This window comes from Ranitomeya imitator, chromosome 5 (genome assembly GCF_032444005.1).
Source record: "Ranitomeya imitator isolate aRanImi1 chromosome 5, aRanImi1.pri, whole genome shotgun sequence".
NCBI lineage: Eukaryota > Metazoa > Chordata > Amphibia > Anura > Dendrobatidae > Ranitomeya > Ranitomeya imitator.
Window position 1 is genome coordinate 363,066,935 of NC_091286.1, and position 23,354 is coordinate 363,090,288.

The 23,354-nt window shown below is 45.9% G+C and overlaps 1 protein-coding gene across 33 annotated transcripts in view; it reads right to left on the reverse strand.

Annotated features, from left to right (window-relative positions):
- RIMS1 (regulating synaptic membrane exocytosis 1) overlaps positions 1 to 23,354 on the reverse strand; it is a 540,636-nt gene that overhangs the window by 132,881 nt on the left and 384,401 nt on the right. For 24 of the 33 annotated variants that reach the window (XM_069726596.1, XM_069726589.1, XM_069726584.1 and 21 more), the window contains 2 exons: positions 22,468 to 22,580; positions 1,759 to 1,925 (listed from right to left, as the gene is read on the reverse strand). The exons of the other annotated variants lie outside the window; for them this stretch is intronic. In XM_069726596.1, the coding sequence (XP_069582697.1) occupies positions 1,759 to 1,925; positions 22,468 to 22,580 (280 nt within the window). The remainder of the gene's footprint in view (positions 1 to 1,758; positions 1,926 to 22,467; positions 22,581 to 23,354) is intronic. 33 annotated transcript variants of the gene reach the window in all.

A 23,354-nucleotide genomic window follows, 5' to 3' on the forward strand; every position in this document is an offset into this window, starting at 1 on the left:
GGCATCAATGCAGAAATATTGATCAGGTAATGGACACAGAATGGTCAGATTTTGGCAAGACAAAAGTTTTGTCGCCCACAGAAAGTAATGTTATATTCAAACAAATAATTAACTTAAAATACAAATATATGCTGCATAACATTGGTGAATGAAGTTGTGGTGCTATTAGAGTTATATTTAGTATTTTGTGTGACTTCCATGAGCTTGAAGGACTGCATCCATGCGGTTCAACAATGATTCATACAATTTATTAATGAAGTCATCAGGAATAGCAAAGAATGCAGTCTTACATGCCTCCCAGAGTTCACCTAGATTCTTTGGTTTTGTCTTCCAAACTTCCTCTTTCATCCTACCCCAAACATGATCAATGATGTTCATGTCTGGTGACTGGGCTGGCCAGTCCTTGAGCACCTTGATCTTTTTTGTCTGGAACTATGTGGTAGAGATGGATGTATGAGATGGAGCACCATCCTGCTGCAGAATTTGTCCCCTTTTATGATTTGGAATATAAGAGGTAGCTAATACTTATTGATATTTTAGGCTATTTATATTGCCTTCCACCTTGCAAATGTTTTGTACACCCCCATACTGAATATAACCCCAGACCATGATCTTTCCACCACCAAATGTAACTGTTTTCTGGGTGTATTTTGGATCCATACGGGCTCCAGTAGGTCTCCTGCAGTATTTGCGGCTGCTGTGGTGTAATTCTACTGAAGATTCATCAGAGAAATCCACCTTCTGTCACTTTTCCAGCGTCCATCTATTTAGCAGGCTGTGGGACTTTGCAAATGCCACACGTTTTTTTATTTGCCTTTTGTTTAGTGCTGGCTTCTGGGCACTGATTCGACCATGGAGGCCATTTCGAGACAGAATCCTACAAACTGTTCTAGTTGACACAGGAACTTGAGGTGACCAGGCCTGTTGGAGCTCTGCTGCAGTGGAAGAAGGGCTTGCTTTGGATATTCTAACCAACAAACGTTCCTCCTGAGCAGTTGTCTTGTGGAGTCTGTCGGACCTGGGCTTGTCAAACACATCTCCAGTCTCTTCAAATCTTTTTTTTAATTCTTTGTTCTTGATGATCAGACACATTAAAGGTGCCAGCCACCTCTGCAGTGGATCTGGTCTTCAGCCTCTTGATAATCCAGGCTTTGGTCACTGGGTGGATTTTTGGCATGTTGTCAGAGCTCAAGTTGCAGTTCAAGTGAAGGTCTGGAGTGCTGGGTTTCTTTTTATACACACACACTAATTAACTGATCATTTACTGAGCACAGGTGAGGATGTAAACTAGAATTGAGTGCATTACATGACCAGGCGACAAAACTCTTGTCTTGCCAAAATCTGACCATTCTGTGTCCATTAACTGATCAATATTTCTGCATTGATGTCAATCTATTGTCTTAACCTAAACCACATTTTGAAGGGTTTCAGCTTTCAAAAGAATAATTTATTATACAACCAATGGATGAATTTAACTTCAGGTTATAAGCTTTTATTTACATAATATGGATAAGCGACATAACTTCTGTCAGGGAGTGTATGTCATAATGTGGTAAATTTCCATTATACTGCTCTCTATTTCTTAATTACCTTTATCGACTGTATCATCACCCAGTACGGAGAACTACTTATGTATGCATCATAGAACCTACCCAACGTCTTACGTAGGAACCTATTAATTTGCACATATCTATGCTTTTAAGGTGTTTTTAGCACATAAAGTCTACATTTTTATTTAAAACAATAATTTTCTCTTACCAGAGCCTTCTGCTTGGACGCTCAGATTGCTCGGACATAAAGCTTGTGCTGCTGAGACGTGAGGCACTACTGGTACGGGAAATGGCTGACACATCGCTGACATCACTATCTGATGATTTGGCTGAGACGTTGTCACAACTTCGATATTGATCTTTATGCAAATTGTACTACAAGGAGAAAATAAAAAAGTACTTTAAACTCGAAAAACTGTCACTGTTCACAAAATATCTTCAGAGTAATATCTATATAATACATTAATTATGATTATAGTGTACACACACATATACAATATATAGGTATAAATATAAGAAATATAAGTATATCTATCTATATATACACACCCACACACACAAACGTATACACACACCTCAAAATAGCCCTTATTGCTTCTCAATTTTTTGGTTCTTTAAATAGCAGTGAGTGCAATAATAATATGATTGGCTATCGTAATATAAGAGCTGTATTTTAGCAATTCAAAATATTAAGTGGATGGCAGCGCGAGTAATGCATTAACACACACATCAAAAACTGATGTTATCTCTATTCATAAACTACAGCTGACATTTATGACTCCAGGAGAGAAGCTACCAGTAATGGTAGTTTATCGCTGACGCTCTCCTGTATTATTCTTAGGAAACAGATAAGCATTTTAGAAATTGTTCATAATGCAATTAAATAATGTAATATGTTATATAAAGTTCCAATAAGATCCTCTTTAATTAGTTATAATTAAATTGGAAAAAATATTTAATTAATCGTCATGTTTATGTTTTCAAAAGGAATCTAATCAATGTGGTGGGTAATCTCGTTATCTACTAATGAAATCGCCAAGCAAAGGTGTTAAATCTGTATCTCTGTCAATTAAGGGAATGTTTTCCATTTTATTGTATGAATGCAATGTACGGTAACTGTGATCCCCTTATTAAGGAGAATAGAAAGTTATTATCTTCATTGCAGGTCAGGTGTGATGTCCTCTACAGCTCCAAAGAAGGACTTGAAGTATCTGAAGAGTAGAGGTGTACAGTGGTGCTTGACAGCTTGTGAATCCCTCAGAATGGTCCATATTTCTGTATACACTGAAGAGCAAAAGGGTAACAATGTTTTGAACTTTTGACTTTCAGGCCCCATATTTCACCCTCAACTACTGCATCAATTGTGAGACTATGATCATTTCATAGACAGTCATCTTGGCTATCTCATAGATAAATTTGACTTCCTGCTATTTAGCATATGCTTAACTATGTAGATTCTCGTCCAGTCACTGCATTGTAACTGTTTTACTCCTGGTGGTGGAAACATCTTTTTTGTTCCTGTATACTAGGAATTACACCCTGTTCTTACTTCCCTAATACGTCAGTGTATTATTAGGTTGATTTCCAAGTAAAAGGTCTCTGGTTTGAATTGAGGAGCAGCCATGAAAAAGATTTCCCAAGAAAAGAGAAACAGCATCATCATCCAGCTCATCGATAGCTATCCTTGGACAAGAAAATTGCCAACCTGCATCATGTGAATGCCATGACAGTTGGAAGAATATGAAATTAATTCCCTTCACACATTCAAAAGCCAAAAGGTGGACGTCCAGGCAAAATATTGGAGTCAACTAGTCAGTTCATCAAAAGGTCTATCAGTTCTGTCGTGGCAAACAAGGCAGTTGGGGTGGCTCATATGCTTCGTAAAGGTGAGATCACAGACGTCGATGCAAGCACCGTGCAACGTACATTACAAAAGTCTGGAATGGTGGCCTTAAAAAATGTGAAGAAGCCTTGACTTGAATATCGTCATAAGAAGCGTTGGCTTGAGTTTGCAAAAAAGTACGAAAAGTGGAGAGTAGAAGATTGGAAACGAGTGATTTGGAGCGATGAGAAGAAAGTCAATAGACAAGGCTCTGATGGGTACAAATGGGTTGGAAGGCACAAGGGAAAAAGGGGGAAATTGAAGGAACTGTTAAGTTCGGTAGTGGACGCCTGATGATATGAGGTTGTTTACCAGCCAAAGGAGTGGAAACTTGACCAGGATTGATGGTTGTCTCAATGCTGAGCTTTATGCAAGTATTCTAAAAGACACATTACTTCGTTCACTCAAGTTCTATGGGTATAAAAAGGACAACAGTGTTCCAGCAGGACAACAACCCAAAAGGATACGTCGAGATTTGCGAAGAAATGGTTCAATGACAATGAAGTAGAGTTGCTGGTTTGGCCCCCGCAGTTCCCAGACCTCAACCCAATCAAACATTTGTGGGTAGAGTTGAAGTAAAAGCTGTATACATACCCAAGTGAGTCGACCAGTATGCACCAACTTTGAGAACATGTAGAAGAGGCCTAGGATCAGATTTTGGTTGAAACATGCTGGATTCTGATCGAGAGCATGCTCAGAAGGGTTCAGGAGTGTGGAAAGTCAAAGGTGGATTTACAAAATACTAGCAAAATTATTAAAATTAAAATTTAGATTTTTAAGAGCAAAACTGTAACAATGCAGTGACATAACAAGAATCTATATAACTAGTCATATGCAAAATTGTTGCAAGTCAAATTTATGTATGAGACAGCCAAGAAGACAGCTTATAAAATTATGATAGTCTCATGTTTGAAGTAGTGGATGGTGACATATGAAGGTGGAAAGTCAAAAGTTCAAAACATTGTTACCCTTTTGCTCATCAGTGTATATCTGATCTAAAACTACAGTGTGTTAGGTGTCGAGTTCCCACCTCTACACAGGGGGAATCTCGAACCATCTCTGCTGCAGTCTCCCATTCTTCTCCAGCCGCAGTGAAGTCTGCTCAGCGGAGACGTCGATCCCAGCGTCTTGCTCAGTCTCACTCTGTGCATAGGGTTACTGCTGCTTTTCCAGCTTCTGCCATTGAAGCCAGTGCTGGGCAGCGGCGAGCAGACGCTTCTGGGACTAAGTCGTACTTTGCACACACTGAGCATGCCCAGGGCAAGATCTCTCAGTGGAGATCTAGGGTCACATGCTCAGGTACTGCAGCAATTCCATTGGTCCTTCTTTGAAAGGTCCTATACGTGCTGCAGCTATTTAGAGCTTGCATGGCCGCACGGCCATGCGCTAGTGTACATTTGTAAACGTGTGTGTGTTGTGAGTGAAAGTCGTTCTTTAAAAAACCCTCCCTATTGGACGACTGTTCGTGGAAGGTGTATGATTGCTGACTAGCGCCCGACTTACCCAACAGCACGTTACACACCAATACAGCGTCTAGTTGCTGTGTCCGCCAGTGTGGCGCCATGCGCTTTCACAGCGCTTTCCTGTCCCAAGCCTGGGTGGTTAGTGGCGTCCGCCAGTGCGGCACTGCATGCACTCTCGTGCATTCTTTAGTTATTATTTTGGTTACGCTGACACCCCAGTTGCGGTGTCGACCGCAAGTAGTCTACACAGACTCAGATCCCAAGTCTTAGGACTGAGCTCGGAGACTCCTTGCTTGTGCTCTTGTGTGCGGTACCGCGGCCCTGTGACTTAACAGGGTTCGCTTCCTTCACACAGGGTGAAGTTAACCCGTGTGTGTAGTCACATTGTACCGCCATATAGTCCGTCATTACTTGGCAGCAGGTTCCATCTCTGCACGGTGGACCCCGGGCTGCGAACGCACCTTATTCTACCTATCTTATTATTTGGTGCATTCCGCGAGCCCTAACATTACACTAGCGCCAGGGTCTGGCTAGTAATGACAGACAAACAGCAATCCTTGCAGTACATCCAGCAGCTGGAGGGTAGGTTGGCGGCTCTCGAGCGCACAATCTCAGCTGTGGATGTAACCGTAGTTGCTGTTCAAGCTGCTAGCGTGGCTGCAGCAACCTTGTCCACTGCCACCCCTGTACCGACTCTATCTCGCCTCCCGCTGCCAGAAAAATTTTCTGGTGATAGTAAGTCTTGTAGGGGTTTCGTGAGTCAGTGCTCTATACATCTCGAGCTTCTGGCCTCTCGTTTCCCTACAGAGCGGGCAAAGGTGGGGTTTATTGTGTCTCTCCTGTCGGACAGGGCGTTAGAGTGGGCTACGCCGCTGTGGGAGCGTGGCGATCATGTGGTGCAGAGTGCTTCGCTTTTCCTGAGCACTCTGAAACAGGTCTTTTTAGGACCTCGTGTCACCCATGATATGGCGCTCCAACTGTTGGCATTGACTCAGGGCTCGTCCTTGGTCAGCCATTTTGCTGTCCACTTCCGCACTCTAGCATCTGAGCTGGAGTGGTCGGATAAAGCCCTAATTCCGATATTTTGGAGGGGGCTGGCTGACCACGTGAAGGACGCCCTGGCCACTAGGGAGATTCCCGCCACACTGGAGGAGTTAATAGCAGTGTCCACTCGTATTGACCTCCATTTTCACGAGCGGAGGTTAGAGCGAGCCCAGTCTAGGCAGAGGTTTCGGCTGGCTCCCACCTTCGCCAAACCTTTGGAATTTCCAGTCCAGGCTCCTGAGTCACATGAGGCCATGGAAGTGTCACAAGCGGGATCTAAGTCCCGGACCGCTCGTGCACTCCAGGTTTGTCATGTTTGCCAGCAGTCAGGACATCTTGCCACCAGATGTCCCCAGCGGTCGAGGAAATGTCAGCGTCTAGTGGTAGTAGGTGGAGGTACACTAGACACGGCGACGTTTGCCTCCAAATTGTCCTTTAAGGGGACAATAACAATAGGCTCATTCACTCACTCGGTAGAGCTCTGCGTGGATTCTGGGGCGGAGGGAAATTTTATGTCTTCTGCCTTCGCCCAACGTCATGCAATACCCCTGGTTATGCTAGCTCAACCAGTAACGGTACGATTGGTGAATGGGTCGACACTGCCCTCACAGATAACACACCAGACCATCCCTTTTACTCTGTCCATGTCGCCATCCCATCAGGAGATTATATCTCTGCTTGTCATTCCTGAGGGAATTGATGAGATCCTGTTGGGGATACCTTGGCTACGGTACCACTCTCCTCATATCGAGTGGTCCTCAGGCAGAATTCTGGGATGGGGTGAATCTTGTGGGGGTAGGTGTCAGAGGGAGTGCATTCAGGTTGCTACTACAGAGGTACCCACAGATCTATCCTCCCTCCCTGAGCAATATTGGTCTTATGCAGACGTGTTCTCCAAAAAGCCCCTATGACTGTCCTATTGATCTCTTGCCTGGTGCTGAGCCTCCCCGGGGTCGAGTCTATCCGTTATCTCTCCTGGAGACGGAGGCAATGTCTCAGTACATTCAAGAGAATCTGGCAAGAGGGTTCATCAGGAAGTCAGTGTCACCTGCTGGGGCAGGGTTCTTTTTCGTGCAGAAGAAGAATGGGGAACTATGTCCATGCATAGATTATAGGGGTCTTAACGCCATCACCATTAAGAATAAGTATCCTTTGCCCCTAATATCTGAGCTTTTTGATAGGCTACGGGCAGGGCCGCCATCAGGGCACTACAGCCGTGACTGGCGTATGGGGCCCGGTGAGCAGAGGGGGCCCGCATCGGGCCCCCTCTTACCTGCTCACCGGGCCCCTACCGGCAGCCGCAGGCTGAACCGGGCCCTTAGCGGCGGCCGGCGCTACAGCTGTACGCTATTGACGTGCGGGCCCGCGTCCGCACGTCAATAGTTAACAGCCGCAGCGTGCAGGTCGCCGGCGTCTGACGTCAGTCGCCGGCGAGTGCACGGTGCAGCTGCGTGGAGAGAGGAGCGCGGCAGGTAAGTAGAACTTTTTTGTTTTTTTGAGAGCGGCGATGCGGGGGGGGGGGGGGGGGGGGGCCAGGGCAGTAAAGCTGGACACAGGGTGGGGGCCCGGGGGCAGTAAAGCTGGACACAGGGTGGGGGCCGGGGGGCAGTAAAGCTGGACACAGGGTGGGGGCCGGGGGGCAGTAAAGCTGGACACAGGGTGGGGGCCGGGGGCAGTAAAGCTGGACACAGGGTGGGGGCCGGGGGGCAGTAAAGCTGGACACAGGGTGGGGGCCCGGGGGCAGTAAAGCTGGACACAGGGTGGGGGCCCGGGGGCAGTAAAGCTGGACACAGGGTGGAGGCCGGGGGGCAGTAAAGCTGGACACGGTGGGGGCCGGGGGGCAGTAAAGCTGGACACAGGGTGGGGGCCGGGGGGCAGTAAAGCTGGACACAGGGTGGGGGCCCAGGGCAGTAAAGCTGGACACAGGGTGGGGGCCGGGGGGCAGTAAAGCTGGACACAGGGTGGGGGCCGGGGGGCAGTAAAGCTGGACACAGGGTGGGGGCCGGGGGGCAGTAAAGCTGGACACAGGGTGGGGGCCGGGGGGCAGTAAAGCTGGACACAGGGTGGGGGCCGGGGGGCAGTAAAGCTGGACACAGGGTGGGGGCCGGGGGGCAGTAAAGCTGGACACAGGGTGGGGGCCGGGGGGCAGTAAAGCTGGACACGGGGGGGCAGAGTGCTGGGCAGAGTGCTGGACAGAGATGGGGCAGAGTGCTGGACAGAGATGGGGCAGAGTGCTGGACAGAGATGGGGCAGAGTGCTGGACAGAGATGGGGCAGAGTGCTGGGCAGAGATGGGGCAGAGTGCTGGGCAGAGATGGGGTAGAGTGCTGGGCAGAGATGGGGCAGAGTGCTGGACAGAAATGGGGCAGAGTGCTGGACAGAGATGGGGCAGAGTGCTGGACAGAGATGGGGCAGAGTGCTGGACAGAAATGGGGCAGAGTGCTGGACAGAGATGGGGCAGAGTGCTGGACAGAGATGGGGCAGAGTGCTGGACAGAGATGAGGCAGGATTGGAAACAGATGGGGCAGAGTGCTGGACACAGATGGGGCAGGATTGCACACAGACTGGGCAGAGTGCTGGACAGAGATGGGGCAGAGTGCTGGACAGAGATGGGGCAGAGTGCTGGACAGAGATGGGGCAGAGTGGTGGACAGAGATGGGGCAGAGTGCTGGACAGAGATGGGGCAGAGTGCTGGACAGAGATGGGGCAGAGTGCTGGGCAGAGATGGGGCAGAGTGCTGGGCAGAGATGGGGCAGAGTGCTGGGCAGAGATGGGGCAGAGTGCTGGGCAGAGATGGGGCAGAGTGCTGGGCAGAGATGGGGCAGAGTGCTGGGCAGAGATGGGGCAGAGTGCTGGGCAGAGATGGGGCAGAGTGCTGGACAGAGATGGGGCAGAGTGCTGGACAGAGATGGAGCAGAGTGCTGGACAGAGATGGGGCAGAGTGCTGGACAGAGATGGGGCAGAGTGCTGGACAGAGATGGGGCAGAGTGCTGGGCAGAGATGGGGCAGAGTGCTGGGCAGAGATGGGGCAGAGTGCTGGGCAGAGATGGGGCAGAGTGCTGGGCAGAGATGGGGCAGAGTGCTGGACAGATGAAAGCTGAAAGTCTGAACTTCAACTGCATCTGAATTGTTTTGTTTACAATTAATTGTGGTGATGTCAATAACCAAAATTAGAAAAATGTAGTCTCTGTCCAAATATATATGGACCTAACTGTACTATATACAGAGGTCCTGTGTACAATGTCACCAGTGATCACTGTATTACCTATACATTATATACAGAGCTCCTGTGTATAATGTCACCGGTGATCACTGTATTACCTGTACACAGACACTGCATACTAATTACAGATCTCCTGTGTATAATGGCACTGCTGGTGATAGTATTGTGGTTTTTTTTTAATTACTGATCAGTATTGTAGTATTCAGTCATTTGTGGTTATATGCGGTCTGGTCATGGTGTAGCGGTATTTGTTCCTTGTATTTTATATTATTCGATCACTGTGGTGGTAATATGTCATCTGGTCATAGTGCGGTGGCATTTGTTCCTTGTATGTAGTATTATAGGTCATTTTAAAAATTGAAAAATAAATAAAAATATACCTAAATTGTATTGCATATTTTAACAAATATTTAGTAGGTTACAGTAGAGTAGGGCCTGGCCAAAAGTGTCTACCGTGTTATGGTGGCGGCTTAAAAAATCTTTTGGCCAAAACAAAAGCTGCCGGCTATATGTGTGATCTGGTGATGGGAACTGTCAATGTGTGATAGGTGAGAAGTGGAGATTTTCCAAGAGAGAGCGGTGGGACTGTGGACAGTTCGAGGGGTGGAGCCTGGAGGCGGGGCTGGGGTGGAGCCTGGGCGGAGTTTCAAGGGAGCCCCGAAAATTTTGCCAGTATGGGGCCCCGAAATTTCTAGTGGCAGCCCTGGCTACGGGGAGCAAGGGTGTTTACTAAATTAGATCTGCGGGGTGCTTACAACCTGATTCGCATCCGTGAAGGGGACGAATGGAAGACGGCTTTTAACACCAGGGATGGGCACTATGAATATCTGGTGATGCCCTTCGGGCTCTGTAATGCCCCAGCCATTTTCCAGGACTTTGTGAACGACATCTTCCGGGATATGCTTTCCACCTCGGTCGTAGTTTATCTGGATGATATTCTCATCTACTCTACAGATATAGACTCCCACCGGAGAGATGTTTGCAAGGTCTTTGACCTCCTACGGGCTAACTCCCTCTATGCCAAGTTGGAGAAGTGTGTGTTTGAACAGGAGTCCTTGCCTTTCCTTGGCTATATCATCTCTGCCCAGGGATTGGCTATGGATCCTGCCAAGCTACAGGCTGTGATGGACTGGCAGGAACCCCCATTCTCTCAAAGCGGTGCAGCGCTTTATGGGGTTCATTAATTACTATCGCCAGTTCATTCCCCACTTCTCAACTTTGGTAGCTCCCTTGGTTGCCCTCACCAAGAAGGGGGCAAATTCCAAGTTGTGGTCGGAGGAGGTCTCCAAGGCCTTTCTCTTGATTAAGTCACACTTCGCTAGCGCTCCCATCCTGCATCGCCCCGATGTAGATAGGCCATTTATTATGGAGGTGGATGCCTCACCTGTTGGTGCTGGAGCAGTCCTCTTCCAAAAGGATGCTCAAGGTCGGAAGCATCCTTGCTTCTTCTTCTCTCAGACCTTTTCACCAGCGGAGAGGAATGATTCCATCGGGGACAGGGAGTTGCTAGCTATGAAGTTGGCTTTCTCTGAGTGGAGACATCTTCTGGAGGGAGCTCGCTTTCCCTTCCAGGTGTTCACAGACCACAAGAACTTGGTGTATTTACAGACAGCCCAGTGGCTAAATTCTCGTCAGGCTAGATGGTCCCTGTTCTTCTCCCGGTTCCATTTCACCCTCCATTTTCTTTCCGGGGAGAAGAACGTTCGTGCCGACGCTCTTTCTCGCTCTGTAGCTTATTGTCCCTTCAGAGAGCCTGAGAATGGTGGCTCCAGTTTCGCTAGAGTCTGTGCCCCCAGGCAAGACTTTCGTTCCATCTAATTTGCAACCGGAGGTTCTCTCTTGGGCTCACTCGTCCATGGTGGGTGGACACTTTGGGACCAAGAGGACATCTGAGCTCTTGACGAGAACGTACTGGTGGCCGCATATGGCTCGTAACGTCGCAGACTATGTTCGGGCATGTGTCTCCTGCGCGAAGAACAAGTCTCCTCGGCAACGGCCAGCTGGGTTGCTTTATCCCATGCTGGTGGCGGACAGGCCCTGGGAGATGGTCGGGATGGATTTTGTGGTGGACTTATCCAAGTCTCGTAACTGCACCATTATCTGGGTGATCACCGACCATTTTTCCAAAATGGTGCACCTGGTGCCTCTTCCACGGCTACCTTCTGCACGGGCTCTGGCTGTGTTGTTCATCAAGCATATCTTTCGCCTACACGGTATGCCAGACAAAATTGTTAGTGATCGGGGTCCCCAGTTTGTGTCTCGATTCTGGAGAGAGCTTTGTCGTCTACTCAGAATTGAGTTGAATCTCTCTTTGGCATATCATCCCGAGACGAATGGGTTGGTAGAGAGGGCCAACCAGACCCTGGTCACATATTTATGACATTTTGTTTCTGCCAGGCAGGATGACTGGGCATCCTTGCTACCGTGGGCAGAGTTTGCGCTTAACAACGCCGTAGCCGACTCCACCGGTCAGACTCCATTCCTCCTAAATTATGGCCAGCATCCGCTTGTCCTTGTGCCCATGCCCGTATCTTCCGCCGACTCCAGGGTGGCAGACTGGGCTGTGGAGGAACGGGACATTTGGGACCACACTCAGGATGCCATTCGGGCCTCCAAGGAGAGAATGAGGTCCTCCGCCGATGCTTATCGGCGCCCCGCTCCGACCTTTGCTCCTGGCGACTTAGTGTGGCTCTCCGCCCGTAACATCAGGCTGCGTGTTGAGTCCACTAAGTTTGCACCTCGCTACTTGGGTCCCTTCAAGGTCCTCGAACAGGTTAACCCTGTGGTCTACCGTCTGGCCCTTCCTCCACGCCTGGGTATCACCGACACCTTTCATGTGTCCCTCTTGAAACCCGTATACATGTCCCGGTTTTCCGAGTCATCTGCCGGGACATCAGGTTCGTCTACGGACGATTACGAGGTAAACGCTATTTTGGGGTGCAAGGCAGTACGTGGCAAAAAATTATATTTGGTGGATTGGAAGGGTTATGGCCCAGAGGACAGGTCCTGGGAGCCGGCTGAACACATTCGAGCTAAACAGCTCATTGCTGCCTTCGAGCGTAGCGAGGTCCAGGGGGGGGGGCTTTAGGAGGGGGGGTAATGTTAGGTGTCAAGTTCCCGCCTCTGCACAGGGGGAATCTCGAACCATCTCTGCTGCGGTCTCCCATTCTTCTCCAGCCGCAGTGGAATCTGCTCAGCAGAGACGTCGATCCCAGCATCTGGCTCAGTCTCACTCTGTGCATAGGGTTACTGCTGCTTTTCCAGCTTCTGCCATTGAAGCCAGTGCTGGGCAGCGGCGAGCAGACGCTTCTGTAGGTACTAGGACTAAGTTCTGCTTTGCACACTGAGCATGCCCAGGGCAAGATCTCTCAGTGGAGATCTAGGGTCACATGCTCAGGTACTGCAGCAATTCCATTGGTCCTTCTTTGAAAGGTCCTATACGTGCTCCAGCTATTTAAAGCTCGCATGGCCGCACGGCCATGCGCTAGTGTACATTTGGAAACGTGTGTGTGTTGTGAGTGAAAGTCGTTCTTTAAAAAACCCTCCCTATTGGACGACTGTTCGTGGAAGGTGTATGATTGCTGTCTAGCGCCCGACTTACCCAACAGCACGTTACACACCAATACAGCGTCTAGTTGCTGTGTCCGCCAGTGTGGCGCCATGCGCTTTCACAGCGCTTTCCTGTCCCAAGCCTGGGTGGTTAGTGGCGTCCGCCAGTGCGGCACTGCATGCACTCTCGTGCATTCTTTAGTTATTATTTTGGTTACGCTGACACCCCAGTTGCGGTGTCGACCGCAAGTAGTCTACACAGATTCAGATCCCAAGTCTTAGGACTGAGCTCGGAGACTCCTTGCTTGTGCTCTTGTGTGCGGTACCGCAGCCCTGTGACTTAACAGGGTTCGCTTCCTTCACACAGGGTGAAGTTAACCCGCGTGTGTATTCACATTGTACCGCCATATAGTCCGTCATTACTTGGCAGCAGGTTCCATCTCTGCACGGTGGACCCCGGGCTGCGAACGCACCTTATTCTACCTATCTTATTATTTGGTGCGTTCCACGAGCCCTAACACAGTGGATATATAAAGTCTGCACAACATTGTTAAAATGTCAGTGTTTTGTCATGTAAAAAAATCATACCAAGAAGAATCATCAGAGAACTTTTTCTACCTTTAATGTTCCCTGTAATCTGTACAATTCAATTAGTAAACAAAATTAAATCATTGCGAGGGGGGAAATAAAAATAATGAGTTAAAATAATGTTGTTGCATAAATATACACACCCTTAATCTAATCCTTTGTTAAAGTACCCTTTAATTTTATGACAGCATTCAGTCTTTTTGGTTAGAAGTCTAGCTGCATGGCACATCTAGAATTGACATTTTTTGCCCACTCTTCCTTGCATTAGTACTTCAAATCTGTCAGATTGCCAGGTCATCTGCTGGGTACAGCCCTCTTCAGGTAAACTTACAGATTTTCATTTGGATACAGGTCTGGGCTATTCCAAAACGTAGATCTTCTTCTGGTGAAACCAATCTTTTGTTGATCTGGATGTATGCTTAGGGTCGGTGTTGTGCTGAAAGGTTCAATTATTCTTGATCTTTGGCTTTCCAGCAGAGGTCTGGAGGTTCTGATGCAAAATTGTCTGTGACAAAAGCCCCAGTTCCAGCTGCTAAAAAATAGCCCCAAAACAGAATGCTATCTTCACCATCCTTCACTGTGGTTATGATGTTCTTTTGATGATTTCCAGTGTTAGCATACACCAAATATAATTTTCAGAATTATGGCTAAAAAGTTCAATATTGAGTATACCACTTTTTCCCATATGCTATTGACTTGCTATAGGTTTTAGCAAAACATACCTGGGCTGGGATATTTTTCTTGGTAAAAATAAGGTTTTCATCTTGCCACCCTACCCCACAAGTCAGACATATGACGATTATGGGAAATTATTGTCAAATGCAGTACACAACCAGTACTTGCCATAATTCATGCAGCTCATTTAATGTTGCTGTAGGGCTTTTGGCATCTCCTGGACCCTTTTTCCTTCTCACCAATTTTTGAGGGCCGTCCATTTGTAGGTAATGCCATTGCTGTGCCAAATTGAATTCACTTTTTGATGACCATGTTCACAGTGTTCCATGGTACATCTATATCTGAGTCCAGGGGGGGGGTGCTCCGCTGCATCGTACTTTCAACTGTTTTGGTATCCTGGATACCGATATAGATGAAAACAATGATGGAAGAAGAAGTGTCCGCTGACACTTCCTCTCCCATCGTTCCCCCTCTGCGTCTGAGCTCTGTGATGTCTCAGCACAGAGGGCGCAATGACATCACTACAGCACGCCCTGTGTGCTGAGTGGTGCAGAGGGTCAGAAGATGCGCTGCAGAGACAGGAGCAGAGGGGAAATCTGAGTATGTGATTATTTTTAGGTGGCCCATCATACTGTAAGGGGCAATATAGGGGCCCCATCATACTGTATGGAGCAATACGGGGAGCTCATTATACTGTACGGAGCAATATATTTGGCTCATCACACTGTCCAGAGCAATATAGGGGGCCCATTATACTGTGTGGAGCAATACATGGGGCTCACTCTACTGTATGGAGTATTATAGGGAGCCCATTATATTGTAAGGAGCAATATATGGGCCCATTATACTGTATGAAGAACTATGTTGTGCAAATAATAGTGTATGGAAGACTACATGATGCCCATAATACTGTATGGAGGACTACATGATGCCCATAATACTGTATGGAGGACTACGTGGTGCCAATAATACTGTATGAAGAACTATGTAGGGCACATAATACTGTATGGAGGAATATGTTGTGCCTATAATACTGTATGGAGGACTATGTGGTGCCCATAGTACGGTATGAAGGACTATGTGGTTCACCTAATACTGTATGATGGACTACGTGGTGCCCATAATACTGTATGGGGGACTATATAAGATTAAAATTACTTTGTAACATCTGCAAAGTTGTGAGATATGCTCTTCTGTGACTCCGCCAAATATTACATTTTTGGGGGGAGGGGCTAAATAGAATTTCTGCTATGGGGCCCCATGATTTCTATGTATGCTTCTGCTGTGAACAATTATATATGTGTTGTCTCAGTGGAGCATGGCGAGCTCCAAGCAAGAGACAGGAACGTGATTAAACTGTGATCAGGTGCTATACCCATAACTGTATGAAGTTTGCCGATTTCCAAGACTACGATTTATGAACTTGTTAGGGAATGGTTTGCAAGGCATCCCTAAATTTCTACTTAAACCTTCAAATGAAGTTTAGATTTCTAAGTAGGACATGGCAGCCTCAGTTTTTCAGGGACTAGCCATGGGTACCAGCAGGGAGGCATGTACTGGTGGTCAGAGGTTTGGTAGCCCACCCTGAGAATACCAATGACATTACATCGTGCTTGCTACTTAAGGATATGCACAGACTTTTCTCTGGTGATTAGTTTTTTTCGAGATTTTAGCCTTAACACCTACTGTTCAATAACTTCATGTTCATCATGACGTGATTTCATTGTTGCGATGGTGATGCACACACAACATTGCCCCATGTTGGCTAATACAAAAAAAAAGGAGCCGGTGATGCCAGCAGGTATGAAACTGGTTCACAGGGCTCCAGTGTGACGGCCACAGAGAACTAATGTGGCCACTGGACCCGGGTCCTTCCTGAACCTTTAAAATCTGTACATAGTTCCTGCAAATATGGATTTATAAACACTAAGAAATTTCTGTTATTGTCTGAAAGTACCATATGGTTGAAGTTAAGACTCTCTTCACATCATGTTCTGGGTCGTAACTACATGAACTGCCCACTCACATTCTGATCCAGTGTGAAGGAAAAAAAATGGAGTAGCAGCAGGGGAGCTAACAGACTGCAAGAGCAAGAAAGAAGGGGATCTTTGATGTGGAGAGTGTAGGATAGCCTTTCTGTTGTTCCGGTGTATTGATTGTACTGTGCTATAAGGTGATAAGAATGTTTAGAATTTTTTTAAAATATTTTTAAAAATACTCATGAGATATTATTGTGAGAAAGTAATACTGTATCAATAACTTAAATATGTATGAAGAAAAAAAACTGTCAGAAATAATGTTTTATGATAATCTTCCTTAAAAAAAGAAAATTAATAAAAAGTTATGAAAATGGTGTCAATCAAAACTACAGTTCATCACACAAAGTAAGTCCTCAAGCAGCTCCATTGATGAAAAAAAAAGATGCAACTCTTATATGGCATCACATAACTAACATTGTTTTTTTAAACACTGAGTTTTGCTGTAAAAAAAAAGTAAAAAAAAAATGAATAGATAATACATATTGAGTATCACTGTGTAGATCATGACACAAACTATAAAATGAACATGCCATTTATCCCACCCAGAGAACACCATAAAATATCAAAACAAAAACAATGTCAAAAGTGCGGTTTTTCTGTCACCTCGTCTCACAAATGACTGTATAAAAAGTTATGAAAGTCATATAAACTTTAAAATGGTACCAGTAAAAAATCCAACTTGTCCAGCAAAAGATACGGTAAGTCCTCATATGAAAAACAAAAAGGTTATGCCTCCCAAATTATGGTGACACCAAAAATATTTATAAGCATTTTTAGTCTGCAAACATAATAATACATTGATATAATCTCTTTAACGATATTGACCCACAGATGAAAGTTTATGTCACTTATATCACACAGTCCTCATATGAAAAACAAAAAGGTTATGCCTCCCAAGTTACAGTGACACCAAAAATATTTACCAGATTCTGTGCCCACACTGGTAAAGTAGAAGAAAACGCTGTGTGCCTGTAATACTAAGGGAAATCATTTGATATTCTGATGATATATATTTGAGAGAATTCTTATCATTTCATGCACTATCATGTTTTATGCTTTACTTAATACCTATACCTGGTCCTCTTTGAAATGTACATTTAAAGGAAACACTTAGTAAAAAGCGGAGAATCTCAAAGTAATTATTAATTTATGATTTTTATTCAGATTGCTTGACCCATTTTGCAATAATTGGCTTTGTAAGTGCAGCGCCCCAGGGTCCTGGTCGTTGCAGTAATGTCGTTCTTCCACCAGGGGAATGATGTTACGTCTGAAGGCAATAAAGGAGATCACTTTACCAGGTATCACAAACCATACAACACACTTCACACTCCAGCTATGGGGGGAGCTATGCTCCTATTTAGTAGGGCACTCTTCACAATTAGGTAAAACTGGTGGTCTGGATAGGAAGTTAGGCAGAAGCTGACTGGGCATTGACCCAGGCAGAAGTGAGCTGGGCTTCACCCAGTGGGCTGCTCTCTGAGCTCCACTCAGGTAGTGGGTCCCTGACAGGGGTGGGATCCTGTCAGAAGCCTAGACAGAAGGCCACAGAGCTGCACCTGCTTACCGATGCGGCAGCATCCAAAGAAAGAGACATTGAAGGGAATTGCATTGCAGGGAGTGAGAAACGAAGTCATAGCAAAAGGAGAGGAAACCAGAAGGAGTTCTGCCCTGTAAAAGGCTGCCTCCTTCGGAGGCACAGAAGCCGGTAGCCGGAACACCGAGGGAGTTATCGTCTCCAAGCCTGGCTCCAGAGACCGGCAGGACAGCTAATTCCATATTAGTTGCCCGACCCTTTACCCAGGAGGCACGGTGGCAACTGTGGGGGCCGGGGCGTGCTAGAGTCCCTGTAAAAAGCCTCAGGCCACCAGTCATATCGATTTGCCCTATCCTTACCATCAGGGGGACAGAGAGAAAAACATAACATCTACAATAGTTGTGAGGACCTTACCAAGACGCACAGCAGGAAGGTACTACAACACTCAGGCGCTAGAGGAAGGCTACTGATTTCCACCTGGATAAGGGGACTCTGGATTTGCCTTCAGACCGGCCGGACTCTGCCTGCCCTGTGATCTGGTGTTCTGGACTGTGGACGCTGAAACCTTCAGTAAAAAGGTAAAGAGACTGCAACCTTATGTCCTCGTTCTTCACTGCGCCTCACAACATCCACCATCTACACTCTGGGAAGCCCTGGGGACACACTTCACCTGTAGGAAGGTATACCATCTAGCTGCCATCACATCACCCCAGCGGTCCCCTAAGCAGCGTCGGTCACACTGACCGAATAACATAGGTGGCATCATGAACATTATCCCTTTAAAGACCTTTCCCCTATTTACAACGGACGCCCCTAGGGCCACGGACCGGGTCAGCCACTGTGACATCCCCCTTGATAACCGAAGGGCCCGGCTCTGAGTACCCCGCCACCCTTGAGGGCACTCCATAAGTGATCACCAGAAGTTTGATTAGCTATCTTGTAAAATCACAACATTCCTTGAAATTAGCCTAATTCATCAAATTCATGCTCTAAACCCATAGTATTATCTTTTTTATTGCCTGAAACACCTTATTGTCAGTCCTTTTAAAAAGAAAGCCATATGCATTAAATAGCTGCTGCCCAGACTCCCAGAGCCAAATCTATGTAGTATATTAGTAGATGATTCCACAGGTCCTTTCTGCAACTTACCTTAGTGTTAGACATGAAAAAATTATCATTTCTACAGACAGCCAAGTAGGAGGTAATTTTTCATATTTGGAAATTAGAAGGGTATCTAACATTTTAAGTGGTTAAAGGGAAAGAGTAAAGGCCCCTTCACATTAAAGGTACTGTCACACTAGACGATATCGCTAGCGATCCGTGACGTTGCAGCGTCCTCGCTAGCGATATCGTCCAGTGTGACAGGCAGCAGCGATCAGGCCCCTGCTGGGAGATCGCTGGTCGGGGAAGAAAGTCCAGAACTTTATTTCGTCGCTGGACTCCCCGTAGACATCGCTGAATCGGCGTGTGTGACACCGATTCAGCGATGTCTTCACTGGTAACCAGGGTAAACATCGGGTAACTAAGCGCAGGGCCGCGCTTAGTAACCCGATATTTACCCTGGTTACCAGCGTAAAAAAACAAACAGTACATACTTACATTCAGCTGTCTGTCCCTTGCCGTCTGGTTCCTGCACTGACTGCTGGCCGTAAAGTGAAAGCAGAGCACAGCCACAGCGGTGAGTCACCGCTGTGTGACTCACCGCTGTGCTGTGCTTTCACTTTCACTTTACGGCCAGCAGTCAGTGCAGGAACCAGACGGCAAGGGACAGACAGCTGAATGTAAGTATGTACTGTTTGTTTTTTTACGCTGGTAACCAGGGTAAACATCGGGTTACTAAGCGCGGCCCTGCGCTTAGTTACCCGATGTTTACCCTGGTTACAGGGGACCTCGGGATCGTTGGTCGCTGGAGAGCTGTCTGTGTGACAGCTCTCCAGCGACCAAACAGCGACGCTGCAGCGATCCGGATCGTTGTCGGTATCGCTGCAGCGTCGCTAAGTGTGACGGTACCTTAAGCAACGCTGCAGCGATACCGACAACGATCCGGATCGCTGCAGCGTCGCTGTTTGGTCGCTGGAGAGCTGTCACACAGACAGCTCTCCAGCGACCAACGATGCCGGTAACCAGGGTAAACATCGGGTAACTAAGCGCAGGGCCGCGCTTAGTAACCCGATGTTTACCCTGGTTACCATCCTAAAAGTAAAAAAAACAAACAGTACATACTTACCTACCGCTGTCTGTCCCCGGCGCTGTGCTCTGCTCTCCTCCTGTACTGTCTGTGTGAGCACAGCGGCCGGAAAGCAGAGCGGTGACGTCACCGCTCTGCTTTCCGGCTGACCGACGCTCACAGCCAGTGCAGGAGGAGAGCAGAGCACAGCGCCGGGGACAGACAGCGGTAGGTAAGTATGTACTGTTTGTTTTTTTACTTTTAGGATGGTAACCAGGGTAAACATCGGGTTACTAAGCACGGCCCTGCGCTTAGTTACCCGATGTTTACCCTGGTTACCAGTGAAGACATCGCTGGATCGGTGTCACACACGCCGATCCAGCGATGTCCGCGGGACATCCAGCGACGAAATAAAGTTCTGGACTTTGTTCAGCGACCAACGATCTCCCAGCAGGGGCCTGATCGTTGGTCGCTGTCACACATAACGATTTCATTAATGATATCGTTGCTACGTCACAAAATGCAACGATATCGTTAACAATATCGTTATGTGTGAAGGTACCTTAAGATCATCCCCCACTCTTTCCACCAAACCAAGCATCTAGAATTGCAGGTCTTTGAAATGTAAATCCTTCAATGCCTTTTATATCTTCTCTCTATTGCTGCATTCCAGAGTAATTAGCACTTTTATTTATATGCAAATGAGGCATTAAGTACTCTGGGCATGACAGAGCACTAAAGGAGCCACTGCCTCCAGAGTTTCTTTCCCGGACCAGCACCAGCCTCATTTGGCTTGATTGACAGCTCACTGTCTGATGATTTCCTTGTATTACTACTGATGTCACACAGACAGTGAGCTATCAATCGCTGGTGCTATGCAGGGAAACAACCTGGGGAAGCAATGGCTTGTTAAGTGCTCTAAAGGAAAAAAAAACTTGGTCCTCAAAATATTGCAGATGATAGATTATATTTATGAGTTTTATCATGCAATAATAAAATGATGCTTTGATATAACAATAAGATCTTCAGATTGCCTTAGATATAGAAGAGAAAATAGCATGGTGAACAGGCAAGACTGCCTTTTGACAAGTGTTTAGCCGTAAATGCCAAAAGAGTGTATTTTCGACACATATTTAGCCAGATGAATGCGTAAATAGTTTGCTTTCTACACAAATTTAGCCAGTTTTATGCAAAGAGAAGGCGCTTTCAATAAATATTTAGCCAGATCGCTGCGTAAGGGATCATACCCATATGCGAGAAAATAAAGTTCCGATATCAGGACTGAAAAAACGGACAAGTGTCATGCGAGTACAATGCGATTTTTATCACATAGCATCCGTATGACATCCGTATGACATGCGTATGCAATGCGTTTTTTTTCTCTGCAATTATTCTTCTACAATCATTTACAGGACCATTTACAGTGTTCTATACCACAGAATGGTAAGGCATCTGTACAAAAGGGATCGCATACGGATGGTCCGTATGCCATGTGATTTTTTTTCTTGCACCCATTGACTTGCATTGGCGAGTCTCGTCTAAGATACGCAGCAAATCACAGCATGCAAAAAAATCGTAGAGGAGATGTAACCCATTGAATAACATTAGTCCGAGTGCAATCCGACTTTTTTTTTGGATTGCACTCATCCATTTTTCTCACAAATGAGTACGAGCCCTAATGAGAGTGCTCTCAACATATACATACAGCTCTGGCAAAAATTTAGAGACCACTGCAAAATGTTCAGTTTGTCTGATTTTTCTCTTTATAGGTTTATTTTTGAGTAAAATGTAAATTGTTCTTTTATTCTATAAACTTCTGACAACATGTCTCCGATTTTCCAAGCAATAAATTTTGTTTTTTTTCTGACAAAGAAAAATGGTCAAAATTTAAAACAAACAAACAGTGCTCCCAGACCTCAAATAATGCAAAGAAAACAAGTTCATAATCATTCAGAAACAACAATACTAATGTTTTAACTCAGGAAGACTTCAGAAATCAATATTTTGTGGAATAACCATGATTTTTAGTCACAGCTTTCATGCGTCTAGGCATGCTTTCCACCAGTCTTTCACACTGTTTCTGGGGCAAAAATGTAAGCAGTTCTTCTTTGTTTGATGACTTGTGACTATCCATCATCCATCTTCCTCTTGATTACATTCCAGAGGTTTTCAGTGGGGTTCAGGTCTGGAGATTGGGCTGCCCATGACAGGGGTTTGATGTGGTGGTCTCTTCATTTCTGGCAGAGCTGTATTTGGTTTCTTTGTGTAAAAACACATTCTGTATCCATTCTTAGGGAGTAGGTGACAACAGTAAACTCATACAAATGCATAATCCTACAGTGGCAAACACTTAGGATAGGAGCATAACCACTGTTTAGGTTGTGCAGAAGAAGCAATGGATCCTGAACCTTAGTGACCGAGAAAGCTAAAGTCCATTTTGCCACATGCAAAGACACCAGTATTTTAAATGGCACGCGGTTGGTGATGGGTTCTGGTACTGTATGGGGCCCAGGAGCGTCAAGTTGCTGTTCTGATCCAGCTCATACACTGGACACAATTCCTTTATCCAAACATAATTTAAAAAGTGATTTGAACCTAGAATCCCTTTATTTTATTGATTCTTCCAATTTCCTGTTTTCGAACAGTCACAGATTTCACATATGTAACCCTCATACAAAATCCTGGCAGAATAACTAACGTATCGATTTGCATTTCCCCTTAATCTTAAGCACATATTTATTATTCTGCACTTACCTTGGTAAATTGCTCTCTCTCGAGTTCTTGACTGGAGCTAGAGCCAGCTGTCTGCTTAAATCGCTGAACCTTTATTTTCATTTGTCTTGTATGTTCTTCCACTAACAAATTTGCTGAAAAAAATATGGGTGCAACAGATTTAATAAGAAGCAAGGACACAATAAGGTGACAAACGTGATGTTTTCAGTACTACGCATTTATCGGAGTTATATTTCTTGCATTTCCTCAACTTCCCATTCTAGCATTTATCTGTGTCATTTCACATAAACACCAGCAGCCAATTGAGTTTATTAAGTGTCACAACGATTAAAAACAGATTTTCTCTCCCTATGCTAGTGGTGACATTTAAAATGTGAAAGTCGGAATATCCACAGCTTCATTATTTATGATGGCATTAAATCCGCATTAGTCTTTACATCACAAAGTTTGGCGAAATTTCATACGTACATATTTGTTTCATTACGGTGCATAAGAAAAAGTAAGAATTAAAAGCCTACAAGTGCCATCTGTAAGGGCCAGCTTTAGCACTACAGTAACAATGTTTATTAGCCTTTTTTTAGAATTGTCTCACTTGACTTTCCGGTCTCCATTGTAGTTTTGCTGCTAATCTCATTAATCAGAACCATACGCTGAGAGCATCCTTGTACCGTCTATAGAAATGAACAAGACCGCCGCAGGCTGCGCACGTCTGTAACGCTCCAGCATGGCTGACAGCACATGTCCATTTTTAGGATTCTGCCAATATGCATTCAGATTTATTGAGAATATTTTTTCATTTCTTGTGGGTCAAAAATGGCTGAGTAAATATCTAATCATGCACACCAATGGTAATTACCTGGTGCGAAGTATCATTTCTAGAGTAGCAATGATGATATACGGTGCTTGAT